General features: G+C 38.4%; 1 protein-coding gene across 1 annotated transcript in view; it reads left to right on the top strand.

Annotated features, from left to right (window-relative positions):
* The window catches only part of Pappa2 (pappalysin 2), a 262,109-nt gene that overhangs the window by 112,160 nt on the left and 130,572 nt on the right, over positions 1 to 19,377 (top strand). Inside the window, exons 8-9 of the mRNA XM_052199928.1 lie at positions 2,024 to 2,152; positions 13,789 to 13,880. Of these exons, the coding sequence (XP_052055888.1) occupies positions 2,024 to 2,152; positions 13,789 to 13,880 (221 nt within the window). The remainder of the gene's footprint in view (positions 1 to 2,023; positions 2,153 to 13,788; positions 13,881 to 19,377) is intronic.

Raw genomic sequence — 19,377 nt, 5'->3', positions numbered from 1 at the left:
AATCAGATTATAATAGTAAGCTTTTTTCATTATTCTATGCACGGACTAGATGATATGCTTTGGTTTGCTTGCTTGATCCCAGGATCACATCATGCATACACTGAAACCCTCAGCTGAGACAGTGGGCATGGCTGTGAGGACTCTTTTCCTCATGACTACTCAAGCACTATCTAGGCTTCTTCTCATGAGTGAATGGCTACTTCTGGGGGGAGTTCCTAAAAGCAAGGAGAGTAAGCGCCCCATTACTTGTAATTTTCAAGTCTCTGATACGAATTCCTCTTGACAATGTTACATGTAAAATTCCAAATTCAAATGATAAAACACCTTTTCTTTAAAGGAGAGACAGGGGGTCACACAAATGATACAGGTGTGCATCTCGGCTGGGATAGATCTTTGACAATCTACCACAGCTATAAAACCTGGAAGAAAATATCCACTCTGAGCTCCAGCATAGTCTTCTTTCCTTGGTCGTTCTCTTTTTTAACACCAGAAGGTTGAAAAAATGGGTAAAAAGTAAAAGCAAGTAGAATTCAGATGAATTAGAAAGAAAAATTAGCATGATTTAGATTCTGCAGTTTGGCAGTTGATATGTTTATTTTATAATGATATCTACACATAAATATTTAAAGCCAACAATATCCTGTTTTATAGATAGAAAACTAAGGCTTGGCTTCTACTTGGTTTCAGAGCTAATAGATGGACATCCTAGGATTCAAAATCCATTTCCAACTGATACTTTTCTCTTTCCTTTGTAGAACACTGCCCTTCACAGACTCAGCTCATGGGAGGCCTAAGTTACCTGCTGTTGTATTTTTCCCCTTGATAAAAATAAACACACAACATTTCCATCCATTTCTTTTGCCAGCCACAGAGCAGTATAAGACATTTAAGCATGGTTGGACAAAAAGAAACCACCCAATAAAGAATCAACCACCAACATTGATTGGAATAAAATTGAGTTTGCTTTAAAAACAACATCTGACTCTCTCAGGAGAGGATTTCTTTCTCAAAAGGGAAAACTAATTTGAAAATTTAAGAGTCTTTAATATTTAGGTGTCTTTCCTATTAAAATACCCAAATGCCAGTATAGAAGATTTTAAAGGTATTTTGGAAACCCCAAGACATTTTCTGTTTGCTGGTTGCTACATCAGATTGTAGGGTGGTGACTCTGTGGTTGCTTTAAAGAGTCTGTTAAGGAAAATGAGAATCTTGGCTGGAAATTCTCACTGCCCACTCCTGGCAGTTCTTATAATTCATCGAGATCATGTCCTCCTAAATACTTGCACCCTATCTTGAGTTGGGTGGCCAATCACTGGATAATATTAAGATGAGAAAGAATTCATTTTCAAAACCTGCAGCCCCATTCATGAGCTTTTTTTACTACTAAATCAATGTCTTGTGTCATACACTCACCACTTCATCAAAGCACTAGGGACCAGAGAGTCGGATACATTCCTTCAATCTTTCAAGTCAACTGTACCAACTCTATTCTTGGCATTTAGAGGCCAATTTAGTATGTTTTAAATTGGAAGGTTTTACTTCTTCCAAGTAGTATTGAGTTGTGTGCTTACTTCTATGAAATACTTCTTCCAGTCTTTCCAAGGCAAGAATTGTCTTTTAAGAAAACTGCGGTCCACAAACTCAAGAAAGGACTCGACTGAGTCCACACACTGAAATTCTAATCTTCACTTAGTTGATCATGTTAGAAATATATCTTGCTGATTTTTTAATAGTTGTTCTATATTTCCTTGGTTCAAAACATCACCTGGCATCCTCCTACTTTCTCTAGCACTATTATATTAAGTGTTAACTCATCAGGCACTTACTCTAATACATTTACTAGTGAACATATGGGGCCCATAGAAATACATTTATACTGAAACTCGAGGCTGTTCATAGGATTGAGCATTTATTTATCTTTGTTTCAGACAATTGACACATTAGTTTCCTTAAACTCATGTGAACCAACAAAGAATGTGCCACTTTGCAGCTGTTGAGTTCATAATCTCATTGGTTTCCACAGGGAGGTCAGCCCCGGGCAGCTGTATCAGTACCAAGTTCAGGCGGAAGCTGGAGGGGAACTCGGAGAAGCTTCACCTCCTCTGAGTCATATTCATGGAGGCCCTTACTGTGGAGATGGAAAGGTAGAAAGGTGAGTCACATGTGAGACAGGTCGCACTCCCCAGCTCTAAGAGGCTCAACCTCAGAGTGAGCTTGACTCAACTTAAAAATGCACAGAAGAGAGGACTGTATGGAAATTCTGGGGTCTTAAGAGGTCACTAGTATCTCTGCATAGTGCTAAAGGAATTTTTCACTACTTCACATTGGTTTCCCCCGAGTGTTGAGATGCAGGGATGTTTCTCTGGGGCCCCCTTAAGGCCTCAGTGAAGAACTGCAGGGCAGTGAAGTAGGGGAGGAATTTCTATAGATCATGGTTAAATATTACTAAAGAAGGATATAATTTGGACCATGGTCTACTTGTTTAGTTTTATTAACTGAATGTGATTTAAAGAAAGGGAGTTACTCATTTGGCCTACTCACAGCTCTTCTGTAAACGTAATCAAGGAAAAGATAAAATTACTCCTTTGCTTCCTTCTATAGTCATTTTTCTAATGGCCCGTGTTACCAATCTAAGGAATGAACTCATCTGATTTGCCTGGAACGTGTTCAAGTTTAGTATGGATGTATATCCTGTCCTAGGATACCTAGGGTGGTTGGTCAATCCTCATCTAACATATCCTTCATACTCATCTAACCTATACTTACCTAAAGCTGCTGGGAGTAGAAATCTGGGAGGCAAAGTGTGATGCATTGCCAAATTCTGCATATTATTAAGATGGTCCGTTTTTCAGTTTCTCAGAAGAGGAAATATACATTCAATTCTCTAGCCTTTTGTGGGGTTCCATCCAACAATCGATCACTGAACATTGTTTATCTTGTTGGTCTTTTGAGATTCGCAGGAATGCTATAATCCTATTCTATCACAATAAAGCATAAACACTAAATGTTCTTTCCCATCTGAATACAGCAGAGATCATTAAATTTATAAATCCCACTTATTTGTCCTTGTTCCTCCTAGCTCTTCCTCAGGGTACTAGCTCTCTTCTCCCACCCTTGTTCTTCCATTGTGGCCACCATAGAGCCTTGGGATATCACTTGCCTGTGTGTGTTTAGCAGAAAGTGGTGCAGGACCATCCTCCTAAACTTGGTAGCCATATTGAAACAGCTTAACCTAGAGGCAGTGATTCCCTGCTAGTGTGTCTCACAAGGTTCCATGTCAAAACGTACTTTAGCTTCTGTTTGCATTCGTTGGCTGGATAATCTGTAGTATTCTCCAAGGGCATCATTTCTGAATCTCAGCTGTGTTTCACCTAGAGACACCCTAATACACAAGGCAAAAACAAGCCAAGCAAATTGTTTAACCCACTTGGTTCCAGATAGAAGACTATCAGGCTGAGCACTGAGGAAGGCTCTGAGAGTTTGAGCAGCCCTCATTTATAAGTTGATTTTTCTTGGTACGTGTTGTCCACCTATCATCTGACACATATGGCACTTAAGACTTCAAAATGTGTTGTATACAGCTAAGATGTTCAGTATTTATCCTAATGTAATTAACATAATTTCATTTTCAAACTGAAACTCAATTTAGCTGTTAGGAAAAAAACTTTAAGTATAACTTGAAAGTTTGGAATAGCTTTGATAGATGAATTGACTTTTCCAACAATGAATATGAGGTTGAAGTAAAAGGCAAATATTAAAAAGAGATTTAAGTAAAAATGCATTTATTAAATGCTTAATTGGGATACAAAAAGAATGCTAATATCTCATCAATCATTTTATATTGGTTAAAATTCAAATGGTAACATTTTAAGTATCCCCATTGGATGAAATACAGTATTATAGTTAATTCTACCTCTTTCCTTGTTTTTTTATATTTTATGAACTACATTAAATTTATTTTTCTCAAAGCTTTTATTTTTCTTTGATGATCTTTGTACAGTGTCTTTTGATCATATTTTTCCTTTTTCCCACAATTCCTCTTAGATCTACCTTCTTCTCCTTTAGTCTACTTACCCAAATTTCTGGGTTTTTTAATTTTTTTTAATATATTCTTCATTTACATTTCAAATGTTATACCCTTTCCCAGTTTCCCCTCCCACAAAACCTTCAACCCATCTCCCCCTGCCTCCAAGAAGATGCCCCTCTGCCCAACTCACTCTCACCTATCCCCCTTCCCCCCCCCCCAGATTTCCTCAAGGTGGGGCATCTATCTAGCCTTCGTAGGACCAAGGACCTCTCCTCCCACCAATGCCCGACAAGGCATTCCTCCAACACAGTTGTGGCTGGAACCATGTGTAACACTTGTTTGATGTCCCTGGGAGCCCTGGGGGCCTGCTTGGCCAACACCATCGTTTTCCCATGGGGCTTCCATCCAAGAAGGATCAAAGTATCCATTTGGTCTTCCTTCTTCTTGAGCTTCTTGTGACCTGTGAGTTGTATCTTGGATATTCTGAACTTTTGGGCTAATAGCCACTTATCAGCGAGTGCATACCATGTGTGTTCTTTTGTGGTTGGGTTACCCCATTCAGGATGACACTTTCTAGTTCCATCCATTTTGCCTAAGAATTTCATGAATTCATTGTTTTTAATAGCTGAATAGTACTCCATTGTGTAAATATACCACATTTTCTGTATCTATTCCTCTGTTGAAGGACATCTGGGTTCTTTCCAGCTTCTGGCTATTATAAATAAGGCTGCTATGGCATAGTGGAACATGTGTCCTTATTACATGTTGGAGCATCTTCTGGGTATATGCCCAGGAGTAGTATAGCAGGGTCCTCAAGTAGTACTATGTCCAGTTTTCTGAGGAACTGCCAAACTGGTTTCCAGAGTGGTTGTACCAGCTTGCAATCCCACCCGCAATGGAGGAGTGTTCCTCTTTCTTCACATCCTCGCCAGCATCTGCTGTCCCCTGAGTGTTGATCTTAGCCATTCTGACTGATATGAGGTAGACTCTCAGGGTTGTTTTGATTTGCATTTCCCTGATAACTAAGGATGCTGAACATTTCTTTAGGTGACTCTCAGTCATTTAAGTTTCCTCAGTTGAGAATTCTCTGTTTCTGTGCCCCATTTTTAATAGGGTTATTTGACTTTCTGGAGTCTAACTTCTTGAGTTCTTTGTATATATTGGATATTAGCCCTTTATCGAATTAGGATTGGTAGAGATATTTTCCCAAGCTGTTGGTTGCTGTTTTGTCCTATTGACAGTGTCCTTTGTCTTACAGAAGCTTTGCAATTTTATAAAGTCCCATTTGTAGATTCTTGTTCTTAGAGCATAAGCCATTGGTGTTATGTTCAGGAATTTTCCCCTGTGTCCATGTGTTCAAGGCTCTTCTTCACTTTCTCCTCTATAAGCTTCAGTGTATCTGGTTTTATGTGGAGGTCCTTGATCCATTGGGACTTGAGCATTGTACAAGGAGATAAGAATGGGTAGATTTGCATTTTTTCTACATGCTGTCCTCCAGTTGATCCAGCACCATTTGTTAAAAATGCTGTCTTTTTTCCACTGGATGTTTTTAGCTCCTTACTCAAATATCAAATGACTGTAGGTGTGTGGGTTCATTTCTGGGTCTTCAATTCTATTCCATTGATCTTCTTGCCTATCTCTGTACCAATAACATATGGGGTTTTGTTTTGTTTTGTTTTTAATCACTATTGCTCTGTAGTAGAGCTTAAGGTCAGGGATGGTGATTCCCCCAGAGGTTCTTTTGTTGTGAAGAATATTTTTCACTATCCTGGGTTTTTTGTTATTCCAAATGAATTTGCAGATTGCTCTTTCTAGCTCTGTGAAGAACTGATTTGGAATTTTGATATGCAAATAGTAATATTTCCAATTTGTATCCCTTTGATCTCTTTTTTTTGTCTAATTGCTTTAGCTAGAACTTCAAGTATTATATTGAATAGATTGGGAGAGATTGGGCAGCCTTGTCTAGTCCCTGATTTTAGTGGTATTGCTTCAAGATTTTCTCCATTTAGTTTAATGTTGGCTACTGGTTTGCTGTATATTGCTTTTACTATGTTTTGGTATGGGCCTTGAATTCCTGATTTCTCCAAGACATGAAGGGATGCTGAATTTTGTCAAATGACTTTTCAGCATGTAACAAAATGATCATGGAGGTTTTTCTTTGAGTTTGTATAGTGGATTATGTTGATGGATTTCCAAATATTGAACCATCCCTGCATCCCTGGGATGAAGCGTACTTGATCATGGTGAATTATTGTTTTTATTATTCTTGGATTCGGTTGGCAAGAATTTTATTGAGTATTCTTGCATCAATGTTCATAAGGGGAATTGGTCTGAAGTACTCCTTCCTTGTTTGGTCTTTGTTTGACATAGGTATAAGCATTATTGTAGCTTCATAGAATGAATTGGGTAGTGTTCCTTGTGTTTCTATTTTGTGGAATAGTTTGAAGAGTATCGGTATTAGGTCTTCTTTGAAGATCTGATAGAATTCCCCACCAAACACATCTGCTCCTGGCTTCTTTTGATTGGGAGACAGTTAATGACCGCTTCTATTTGCTCAGCACTTATGGGAGCATTAAATGTTTTATCTGATCCTGTTTTAACATTGACACCTGGTATGTGTCTTAAAAAGTATCTATTTCATTCAGATTTTCCTATTTTGTTGAGTATAAGCTTTTGTAGTAGGATCTGATGATTTTTTGAATTTCCAGCTTTGGGGGTTTATTTTATTTTATTTCATTTTTTTCTATATTCTTTGTTTATATTCCAAATGATTTCCCCTTTCCCGATTCCCCTCTCCACATAAGTCCCATAAGCCCTCTTCCCTCTGCCCATTCACACATTTGCCTTTTGCCATCTGGTTATCTCTGGTGTTAGTTGGACCTATTGTTACTCGCTGGTGTTTGAACCTCCTGTGAGCCTGTAAGGCTATTCCCACACCTCTTGATGACTGGGTTCCCCCTGGCATAGCTTGCTGATGGGCTGCCCTATTCTTGTGTGCCGTTGGAGCCCTGGTGTGCCTTGCCTCAAACAATGTTATGCTCAGGTTGTCTCTGTATACCTGATGTTGCCTGTCTGGTCCTTTCCAAAGTGAAGATGGCAGAGGTTGTGCAGACTCCTTCCAAGTGCTGGTCACTCTGCAGGACAAACGTCCCATGACAGGGCTGGCACACAGAAGATCCGCAGAGCTGCCCAGGCCTTGGGCGCAGGCAGAAACCTGGCATGCTGTGTCCCGAGTGATGTTAAACTCGGGATATTGCTCTGTAGCTGGTGTTGCCTCTCTGATCCATACCAGTGTGAAGATCTGTTGTTATGTATCCCTTTTCATTTCTAATTTTACTAATTTGGGCACTGCCCAAATTAATAAATTGCTCTGATTAGTCTGGCTAAGGTTTTATCTATCTTACTGATTTTCTCAAAGAACCTGGTTTTGTTGGTTCATAATTCCTTTTGTTTCTATTTGGTTGATTTCAGCCCTGAGTTTGGTGATTTACTGCAGTCTACTCCTCTTAGGTGTATTTGTTTCTTTTTGCTCTATAGATTTCAGGTGTTTTGTCAAGCTGCTAGTGTAAGCTCTCTCCATTTCTTTTTGGAGGCACTTAGCACTATGAATTTTCCTCTTAGGACTGCTTTCATTGTGTCCCATAAGTTTTGGTATGATTTGAACCAATTTTCATTAAATTCTAAAAAGTCTTTAATTTCTTTATTTCTTTCTTGACCAAATTATCATTTAGTAGAGCAGTGTTCAACATCCATGTTTATGTGTGTTTTCCATTGTTTTTGTTTGAACTTAAGACCGTGGTGATTTGATAGGGTGCATGGAATTATTTCAATATTCCTAAATCTGTTGAGGCCTGTTTTGTGACCAATTATATGGTCAATTTTGGAGATGGTATTATGGGGTGCTGAGAAGAAAGTATATTCTTTTGCTTCTGGATGGAATGTTCTATAGATATGTTAGATCCCTTTGGTCCATAACTTTAGTTTTACTGTGCCTCTGCTTAGTTTCTGTTTTCATGATTTGTCCCTTGTTGAGAGTGGGGTGTTGAAGTCTCCCACTATAACTGTGTGGGGTGCAATATGTACCTTCAGCTTTAGTAAATTTTCTCTTATGAATGTGGGTGCCCTTGTATTTGGAGCATAGATGTTCACAATTGAGAGTTCATCTTGGTAGAGTTTTCCTTTGACTAGTATGAACTGTCTCTCCTTATCTTTTTTGAAAACTTTTGGTTGAAAGTCGATTTTATCCAATATAAGAATGGCTACTGCAGCTTGTTTCTTGGGATCATTGCTTGGAAATTGTTTTCCAACACTTGACTCTGAGGTAGTGACTGTCTTTGTCACTGAGGTGGGTTTCTTGTATGCAACAAAATGTTGGGTCCTGTTTACCTATCCAGGCTGTTAGTCTATGTCTTTTTATTGGAGAATAGAGTCCATTGATGTTAAGAGATATTAAGCAAAAGTGATTGTTACTTCCTGTTATCTTCTTTTGGGTTTGTTGAAGATTATGTTCTTGTTTTTCCTAGGGTATATTTTCCCTCCTTGTGTAGGTATTTTCCACCCATTATCCTTTGTAGAACTGGATTTGTGGAAAATATTGTGTAAATTTGGTTTTATCATGGAATATCTTGGTTTCTCCATCTATAATAATTGAGAGTTTTGCTGGGTATAGTAGCCTGGGCTGACATTTATGTTCTCTTAAGGTCTGTATGACATCTGTCCACGATCTTCTAGCTTTCGTAGTTTCTGGTGAGAAGTATGGTGTAATTCTGACAGGTCTGCCTTTATATGTTACTTGATCTTTTTCCCTTATTGCTTTTAATATTCTTTGTTTAGTGCATTTGGTGTTTTTATTATTAAGTGATGGGAGGAATTTCTGTTCTAGTCCAGTTTGTTTGGCGTTCTGAAGGCTTCTTGTATGTTCATGGGCATCTCTTTCTTTAGGTTAGGGATGTTTTCTTCTATAATATCTTTTGCTGAAGATATTTACTGGCCCTTTTTGTTGTAAATTTTTGTTCTCTTCTATACCTATAATCCTTAGGTTTGGTCTTCTCATTGTGTCCTGGATTTCCTAGATGTTTTGGGTTACAGGCTTTTTGCATTTTGCATTTTCTTTGACTGTTGAGTCAACATTTTCTATGGTATCTTCAGCACCTGAGATTCTTTCTTCTATCTCTTGTATTCTGTTGTTGATACTTGCAAATATTACTCCTGATTTCTTTCCAAGGTTTTCTTTCTCCATAGATATCTCCCTTTGTGATTTCTTTATTGTTTCTACTTCCATTTTTAGACCCTGGATGGTTTTGTTTGTTTGTGTTTTCCTGTAATTTTTAAAGGAAATTTTGTGTTTCCTCTTGAAGGGCTTCTACCTATTGACCCATGTTCTCCTGTATTTCTTTAAGGGAGTTATTTATGTCCTTTTTTAAGTCTTCTATCAGTGTCATGAGATGTGATTTTAAATCCAGATCTTGCTTTTCTGGTGTGTTGGGGTATCCAGGACTTACTGTTGTATGACAAATGGGTTCAGATGGTGCCATGTTGCCTTGGTTTCTGTTGGCAATATTCTTGCATTTGCCTTTTGCCATCTGGTTATCTCTGGTGTTAGCTGGTCCTGCTGTCTCTGACTGTGACTTATCTGTCCTGCAAGTCTGTGTATCTGTACTCCTGGGATTCCTGTTCTCTCTGTGCACACAGGTATGTAGGTACTCCTGGGAGACCAGCTCTCTTGTATTTATGTATGCAGCTGTGTGGCCCAGGATCAGCTCTGTGCTCTCAGGCCTGTTCACAGTTCTAAGATGTTAGCTGTCTCCCTGTACCACCTGGATATGGTGCACTGTGGCAGAGGATGGTCCCCAGGTGGAGACAGAAACAGGAAGGCTCCTGCCTGAGGGTTCTGGATGGGTTCCTCTGAGCAGTAGGAGTAGTCCTACCTGTGCTTTCAGGCCAATACCCACTCCTGTTGAGGGAAGAGCATTGTAAGAGGAGGAAGGAAAAGAAGGGGGTGGTATTTTGGAGGGTGGGGGTTTTGGTGGCTGCAGGATAGCAAGTCCTGCTGGGGCTCCAGCAGGAGTTCTGGGACTTCAGAGGTGGGAGGGGGTTCTTACCAACTTCTCTGAGTGCAGCAAGTCCTCTAGGATGGATCAGGAGATGGTGTCTTCACTGTAACAGACTGGCCAAGAGTCTGCCCTAGCAGACCGACCTCTTTGCTTTACTTTTTAAGTGACTACTAAAAATTTCAAGGTTCTGTACAACTCTCATTTAGATTTCTATGGGGCATCACTGTATAAATGAATTTTCTTCAAAATAAAATTGTAAAGTTGCCTCTTTCTGAGATTATGTCCTAGACCCCAGGCATGGAAACATTAGTGTAGAGTCTATTGACCAATCCTCTCTCCATACGCAAGTAAACAAGAAATGGAGTTTTGGAATGCTTTCTAAATATCACATGGTAGACCAGGTACCTGGCCAGTCTCTATTGATCCATATGGCCTTTTTCTGAAATGGATGTGAAGAGGCTAGAGAGATGGTTCAATCAAGAATACTGGAAGCTCTTCATAAGGACCTGTGTTCAAGTCCCAGAATCCACAAGCTGGCTCACAATGGTCCAGGGGATCTGACACTCTCTTCTAGCCTTTATCAGTTCCATGTTCACAGTCATAATGCTGGCAAAACACTCATAAGTGTTGGAAATAAATAAATCTTACAAATATTAAAAATGTATGACATAAGATGTATGCATAAGGTAGTTTTAAGGGGTGTGACTTTTTTTAAACTTTTTTTTCAGTTCTACAAACTAAGCTAATATTTTACTATTCAGCCACACACAATTCTTTCATCTACGTTTTTCCTATGTTTTTATTCCTGTCTCCTGTTTCATCTTACAACTTAAAACATGATTACTCTTAACAAAGAATTTTCACCTGAAGAAATTCTGATGGCCGAGAGGCACCTTAAGAAGTGCTCAACATCATTAGTCATTAGGGAAATGCAGATCAAAACAACCCTGAGATTTTACCTTACACCAGTCAGAATGGCTAAGGTCAAAAAATTCAGGAGACAGCAGGTGTTGGTGAGGATGTGGAGAAAGAGGAACACTCCTCCACTGCTGGTGGGGCTGTAAAATGGTACAACCACTGTGGAAATCAGTCTGGAGGTTCCTCAGAAAACTGGACATGAGACTTCCAGAGGACCCTGCTATACCTCTCCTGGGCATATACCCAAAGGATTCCCCAGCATGCAATAAAGACACATGCTCCATTATGTTCATAGCAGCCTTATTTATAATAGCCAGACGCTGGAAAGAACCCAGATGCCCCTCAAAGGAGGAATGGATACAGAAAATGTGGTATATTTATACAATGGAATACTATTCAGCAATTAGAAACAATGAATTAACAAAATTTTTAGGCAAATGGTTTGATCTGGAAAATATCATCCTATGTGAGGTAACCCAATCACAAAAGAATACACATGGAATGCAATCTCTGATAAGTGGGTATTAATTAGTCCAGAAGCCCTGAATACCCAAGGCACAAATTGCATAACAAATGACTCCCATGAAGAAGTATGGAGAGGGTCCTGATCCTGGAAAGGATTGATCTAGCATGGGAAGGGAATATAAGGACAGAGAAAAAGGAGGGAGGTGATTGGAGAAGGGATGGAGAGAAGAAGGTTTATGGGACATATGGGGAGGGGGAATCCGGGAAAGGGGAAATCATTTGGAATGTAAACAAAGAATATAGAAAATAAAAATATTAAAAAAAACATGATTACTGTTTTGCATCAAAACCATAGTTTTAATATTTATAAATATTCTCATGTCTAATTCATTTTTAATCTATCTCCTTAGTATAATTTGACTAATGACTGTAACTATTTGTGATATTCTGATTCTGAGAACATTTTAGAACTTCAATTTTTTATGAATGGAGCTAAAATAGATACCAATTTTGACATATTGAAATGTAAAGAAGAAAACTGTTAAGGCATAACCATTTTGTAATTGCCAAATTTTAGTTTTTGGTACAAGTTTCAGTTTATTTATTTTTTTCTATTTTGTTCCCATTACATGCTTTATAAAAGAAATCTCAATGTGGAATAAGTTATCTACCTCGATCTACATTTAGACATCAACTAAAGTTCAAAGATGACATTTTCTTTTTCCCTGTCATATATGACATTTGCCACTAGGAAGTAGGAAGAGTCACTTGAAGCCTAGTTATGACATTGTCTAAGACACTTGCAATTGGTGCTTCTTGAATCTCTTGTTTACATATAAACAAGAGAGTCAACTTTTAAATATCTGAATTTTATAACTTCACTTTCATAGAGGAAATTTATTAAGTGAAAAATGATTTAAAAATTAGGTAAAATTAATAGAAAATAAGATGGCACAGATGAGCTATAAGATGACACAGGATAGCTACTTTTATTTTGTTGACTTTGCTGTTTTGATAGAGAGGGTCTTTCTGTATGTTCAAGGCTGACTTGGAATACTGTCTATGTCTATGTCTCTAGAGTAGTATATTATTTGGTGGCCAGGAAAGTCAACTACTTTTTAAAAATGGCCCATGTTTTTAATTAAACATATTAAATACTTTTATATAAACTATTATAAATGCACAAATCCCATGTGATGTTTCTGATATGCTGTGCAATACTTAAATAGGTTAAACACACCCATCTCTTCACATATCACTCTCTTTAAGTATAAGCAATTCAAATTCTCTCTAGCTTCTTGAATACATTAAACATATTTGTTTAGTTCGCTGAGCAATAGAACATGAGGACTTCCTCCCATGTCACTGTAACTCAGAACACACCAGTAATCCTTTCCTCAATCACTCTTTTTTTCTCTGATTACCTCAGTGTCTGTTAACCAACATTCTACTTTCAGGGTGTATGAGATCAAATTCTTCTTTCCCAAATATGAGCAAAGACACAGGATACTTCGTTTTCTCTGCCTGCTTTACTCAACATGATCTCCATTTCTATCCATGCTGCCCCAAAGGACTGTATTTCACTTTTCTTTGAGGCTGGATAGCATTCTATTGGATGTGTGGCATGGTTTTTCCATCCATCAGTCAATTGACACTTAGTTGGTTTCCATCTCTAAGCTATTTTGAATAATGTTCCAATGAGCATGGTAGTACAGACAACTCTTTGACATACTAATTCTATTTCCTTTGGATATACCTCAGAGTGGAATTTCCAGATTACATATCAATCCTGTGTGTGTGTGTGTGTGTGTGTGTGTGCATGATATGTGTGCTTGCATGTGTGTTGTTCTACTCAGCTTCTTTCATCCAAATTTTATAATTTTTATTCTAAATGGGATTGCTTTTTTGAATACTATTTGCCACAATTAGTTATTAGTATACAGCAATACTACTGCTCTTATAAATCACTGCATCTAATAAATAAACACAGCAAATTTGAAAGACACAGATCAGCTAAAACTAGGTCTCCATTTATCACAGGGCTGGTGATTCATTTCACCAGGCACACTTATGAAGTTCTTCCAGATGTGCCTGAGCTATAATGCACTTGATTTCTAGGAATTCCTACAACCCCCAATGATGCTAACCTACCATTTTGCTGACCTGACATCTCCTTTAAATATTGCTTATTTAATATTTTCTATAAATTATTATATATCTATTTTTGCACAGTTTTTAATTTTTAAAGCACAATGAGGAGTTTAAATGAATTGATGGTAGCTAGATGAGTAAAGGTATCTGTGTGTTCTAAATATCTATTTCTAGGAGCATGGGAGAGACGTGTGATGATGGAGACCTCTTAAATGGAGATGGGTGCTCAAGAGCATGTGAACTGGAGGAAGGCTTCAATTGTGCAGGTGAGTCTAGGGGATTGGGTTTATATCTTACTTTAAGAGATGTATCAGTGTATTATTTTGTGAAGTTTTAGTGTCCTGTGTCTTAATGATGATTGAAGCAATACGCCACATGTAGTCACTAAATTAATTCTCACTTTAACCACGAAGAATCTAAATGGAGGTACAAAAGGCTTAAATGGTTTATTTTTGCTTCTTTATCTGCAAGTGTTAATTGGGATTTAAGCCAAGGGAAAGCAAATCTAGAATTCCATGGTAAATAGATTGTACTGGTCCCTAGCTTGTCCTTACCAAGGCCCTTCTTGGGTCCTCATACATATACCAAAATGCCAGATAAGCAGAACGAGCTTGTAGTTTCTATATATGAATCAGGGTCAGGAAATATTCTAAGGCAGAGGAGAGGTAAAATATCTCTTGATATCTTTGTTTGGTAGATAAGGTCATAAAGCCTAGCAGAGGGTTCTGGTGTTTCCTGTCCTAGGGGATAAGTGGTGATGTTAGAGCTAGATGATTTCATATCTAAACTCTTGGCATTAGAGGTAGCACACAACACTCCCCTGGTTGCTAATGTATCATGGACAAGTTCCTCACATGCAGACTGTTTACCAACCCATACATTGCAATGGTTTTCTGGAGTAAAACCCCACATCAAACTTGTCTTAAATATCAGTGCATTTGAAACCACTTTAGCGTCCTTAACTCTTAAGACAATGTAGTATATCACAATATGTAGAACTTATTATTAAGGTGTCAACTACTACATAAAACATGGTGACACCCCTGTTCTCCAGCTCCAAATCTCTGAGTCATAGACTCTTAATATCACCTTCCTGCATACCTAGCCTTTTGTCCATATAAACAATGATCCACTGAGTTCTATGTGTTCAGTAGCATCACACACACACATTAGTACCTGTAATGCAATAACATCTGAAAGAGACTTTTCCCTTTCAGATAGCCAGACCAAGATTAATTTAGAGTCCAGCTTTTCATTTACAGAAGTTGCTTCTATCTAATCCTGAGATATGGGCACATAGTTTCTGCTCACATAATTCTGACAATGATTAATGTACTCGAAACAGATGATTCTACTTAACAATGGCCTTATCTGTTATAATTTTTTATCTCCCAGTTTTTGTTTTGTATATTAAGGCTCAGACCATCCTAGTGACTCATCAAAGGGTATACAAGGGTTCTGACAAGCTGACCCTGGAACATAACTTCTCTTATATTGAATAGAGTGAGAGTTTTGTACAATGAGGCTTCAGAGGATACATTTTTTCCTGTTTTATTTGACTACCATTCAGATATTTGAAATGCCTCTTCACTATTCTCCTTTCCAATCCAAACATCCCCCTCATGTGATTAGGTTTCCAGACCGTTTCCTATTTACCCCAACCTGGCACACTTTGTATGGTCAATGCCCAGAAAAGAATCCAATACCCCAGATGTGGTCTGGCTGTGCAGAATATACTGAACAAATTACCCACCTCTTTTGTGCACAACTATTTGTTAATGCTACCTCTGTTTGTATTATTTCTTCTTGGTAGCCACATAGTGGTCACATACCGAAAATAAGTGTACATTCTCTACACACTGCACCATCTCCAATGAGGCTCAAGTCTCCTTTAACTCAAGAACAACACTCATGCTGTTTCTATCTCATTTGATCTTTGGACTCATTTTCCCAGCCTCTCAACTCCAGTAAGACTATATCACAATTACTATAACTATACTTAAGTACCATATTTAAGCTTATTTTTAAATAATTGACTGAGCTAAATTGATATGGCATATCCTACTATTAGACATCTCTTTGAATGAATAAATTTATCATATGTTAAGCATATGATTTTACTGTTATTTCCAAAAAATTAGATTGGAAGGAGCATATTAAATGTGATTTTAAAGCATTTTAATATTTTCTTATGGAATTACAAGAACAAAAACAAAAATCAAAATGTTTTTCCCCTTATGGTCAAAAGAAAAAGCAAGAAATGAAAAGAAGTTTTGCTGAGTTTTGGATAGAAACTATGTTATATATGTATATAATTGTCATAAATAATAGCAAAGGCAGAGAGAGGGACAGCTTGTTCTGCTGGGAATGTTGTTTCAAATGTACATAGGCTGTATGAGATGCTGAGGACTCCATAAGTTTGATTGACTGCAGATGAAGGCTTTAATGGGCTTAGAACCATGTCCCGCAAAGGGTGGCTTACATGGCTTGCAGAAGTAGAGTTACCACAGAAGGGTAAATCTCAGGCAATTATTAAGGAAAATAATAACTGTATGTTGGTGAGCAGCTGACAAATTACCAGAATATATCTGTGGAATTTCTATGTAGGAGAAAAAATGAAATGAAAAATCATGCCATAGAAATAATAAATCTTAGCAATAGTTTTACTGAATAGTGTGAATTTGTATTGAATCTTAATTCTATTTCAGTATCCTGTTGCTTTAAGTAGATATGGGAAGCTGAGTTTTGCTATCAATGTTAATTGCCCTACATTTTGGAGGGCAGCTTCCCACACTGAAAGAAGCCAGTCTACAAAGGAGCAATGCTATACACTTAGTAGAGTATAACTGTTGGAGTATAAAGATGACCCTGAGTGCACTGGCCAGGCTCTACCCCTGTACACAGTTTCCCCCAAATATTCCTGTCTTGTTTGTGTGTTCTGCTTCAGTATGAGGTGGTACAGGCTGAGGGAGGAAATGGCCTATATTGTGTAAGCCTCACTCAAATCAAGCCACATAGATCCTCAGGGTCACTTTTCAAGTCAGACAAATTCATTTAGATATGTGTTTCTCATTTATAAAATAAACAATAGGAATAATAATAATAAAAAAACCCTGCACATCTCAAGGTTGTCCTAAACTGAGAGACCTGTAGTCTCTATGAGCTGGAGTCTATGCAGCACACTTTCACATAGTTCCTGAGCAGTTTCATGCTAGAACAAAACATCTCAGTGCCAAGAATAATTTAAAATTAATCTTAACTCGGTGAAGAACTCCTTATATAATTGAATGTTAAAAAAAGGGAAGGAGACTCAAAACTGTATATTACATTAGTTATTTAAAGCCTATTTCTGTTTTTTTGTATGTCCCATTATTTCCTTTTTTTTAATTGAATATCATCTTCATTTACATTGCCATGGTAAAACCTTTCCCAATTTCCTCCCCTCCCTAAAGACCCCCAACCACTCCTCCATCCCCCAGCCTCCTTGTATATGCCCCTCCACCCGACACACTCCCACCTCCCCCATCGGTTTCCCTTCGTTGGGGCCTCTGTTGAGCCTTTATCTGACCAAGAACCATTCCTCCCACTGATGCCCAACAAGGACTTCCTCTGCCACATTTTTGGCTGGAACCATGTGTGCCCCTTGGTTGATGGTTCAGTTCCTGGGAGTCTTGGGGCATCTGGGTGGCCGAAATCATTGTTCTTCCCATGGGGCTGTAAGCCCCTTCAGCTCTTCTGGACCACCCTCCAGCTCCTCCATTGGGGACCCCAAGCCCAGTCCAATAGTTGGTTGCTAGCACCTGCCTCTATATTTGTAAGGCTCTGGCAGGGCCCCTCTGGAGACAATCATTGCATGCTCCTTTTGGTATACACTTCTTGTCATCCTTAGTAGTGTCGGGGTTTGTTGGCTGTTTATAGGATGAATCCCCAGGTAGGGCAGTCTCTGTGTGGCCTATACCTCAGCCCCTGCTCCACACGTTTTCTCCCTTATTGCTCCTGTGAGTATTTTGTTCCCTTTCTTAGAGGAACCAAAGCACCCTTACTTAAGTTTTCCTTCTTGAGCTTCCTGTGCTGGGTGAATTATGACTTGTTTATTTTGAGCTTTTGGGCTAACTTCCGCTTATCAGTGAGTGCATACCATGTGTGATCTTTTGTGATTGTGTTGCCTCACTCAGGATGACACTTTCTAGTTTCATCCATTTGCCTAAGAATTTCATAAATTCATTGTTTTTAATAACTGAATAGTACTCCATTGTGTATATATACCACAGTTTCTGTATCCATTCCTCTGTTGAAGGATATCTGGGTTCTTTCCAGCTTCTGGCTATTATAAATAAGGCTGCTATGAACATAGTGTAGCATGTGTCCTTATTACATGTAGGAACATCTTCTGGGTATATGCCCAGGAGTGGTATAGCTAGGTCAGCAGGTAGTACTATGTCTAATTTTCTCAGGAATCACCAATCTGACTTCCAGAGTGGTTTTACCAGTTTGCAATCCCACCAACAATGGAGAAGTGTTCCTTTTCCCCCACATCCTCTCCAGCATCTGCTGTCCCCTGAGTTTTTCATCTTAGCCATTCTGACTGGTGTAAGGTAGAATCTCAGTGTTGCAAATGATTTGCATTTCTGTAATAACTAAGGATGCCGAACATTTTTTTAGGTGCTTTAGGGCCATTCCAGTTTCTTCAGTTTAGAATTTTAGCTCGGTACCCCCCATTTTTAATAGGGTTATTTGACTCTCTGGAGACTAACTTCTTGAGTTCTTTGTATATATTGGATATTACCCCTTTATCGAATTAGGATTGCTAAAGATCTTTTCCCAAGCTGTTGCTTGCTATTTTTTTTTTTTTTTTTTTTTTTTGCTGTTTTCTCCTATTGACAGTGTCCTTTGACTTACAGAAGCTTTGCAGTTTTATGGGGTCCCATTTGTCTATTCTTGTTCTTAGAGCATAAGCCATTGGTGTTATGTTCAGGAACATTTCTCCTGTGCCCATGTGTTCAAGATTCGTCCCCACTACCTCCTCTATAAGCTTCAGTGTGTCTGGTTTTATGTGTAGATCTTTGATCCACTTGGACTTGAGCTTTGTACAAGGAGATAAGAATGGGTCGATTTGCATTTTTCTACATGCAGATCTCCAGTTGATCCAGCACTATTTGTTAAAAATGCTGTCTGTTTTCCACTGGATGTTTTTAGCTCCTTTGTCAAATATCAAGTGACTGTATGTGTGTGGGTTCTTTTCTGGGTCTTCAATTCTATCCCATTGATCTTTCTGCCTGTCTGCATACCAATACCAAACAGTTTTTAATCACGATTGCTCTGTAGTAGAGCTTGGGGTCAGGGATGGTGATTCTCCCAGAAGATATTTTGTTGTGGAGAATAGTTTTTGCTATCCCAGGTTTTATGTTATTCCAGATGAATTTGAGAATTGCTCTTTGTATATCTATGAATAATTGATTTGGGATTTTGATGGGGATTCCATTGAATCTTCAGATTGCTTTCAGCAAGATGGTCATTTTTACTATATTGATCCTGCCAATCCATGAACAATGGGAGATTTTTCCACCTTCTGAGACTTCCTTCTTCAGAGGCTTAAAGTTCTTGTCATATGGATCTTTCACTTGCTTTGTTAGGGTCACACCTATGTATGACATATTTGGAACTATAGTGAAGGGTGTCATTTCCCTAATTTCTTTCTCCTCTTGTTTATCCTTTGAGTAGAGGAAGGCTACTGGTTTGCTTGAATTAATTTTATATCCAGCC

Source organism: Apodemus sylvaticus, chromosome 12 (assembly GCF_947179515.1).
Source record: "Apodemus sylvaticus chromosome 12, mApoSyl1.1, whole genome shotgun sequence".
Taxonomy (NCBI): Eukaryota; Metazoa; Chordata; class Mammalia; order Rodentia; family Muridae; genus Apodemus; species Apodemus sylvaticus.
This window is presented reverse-complemented; position numbering and strand designations above follow the sequence as displayed.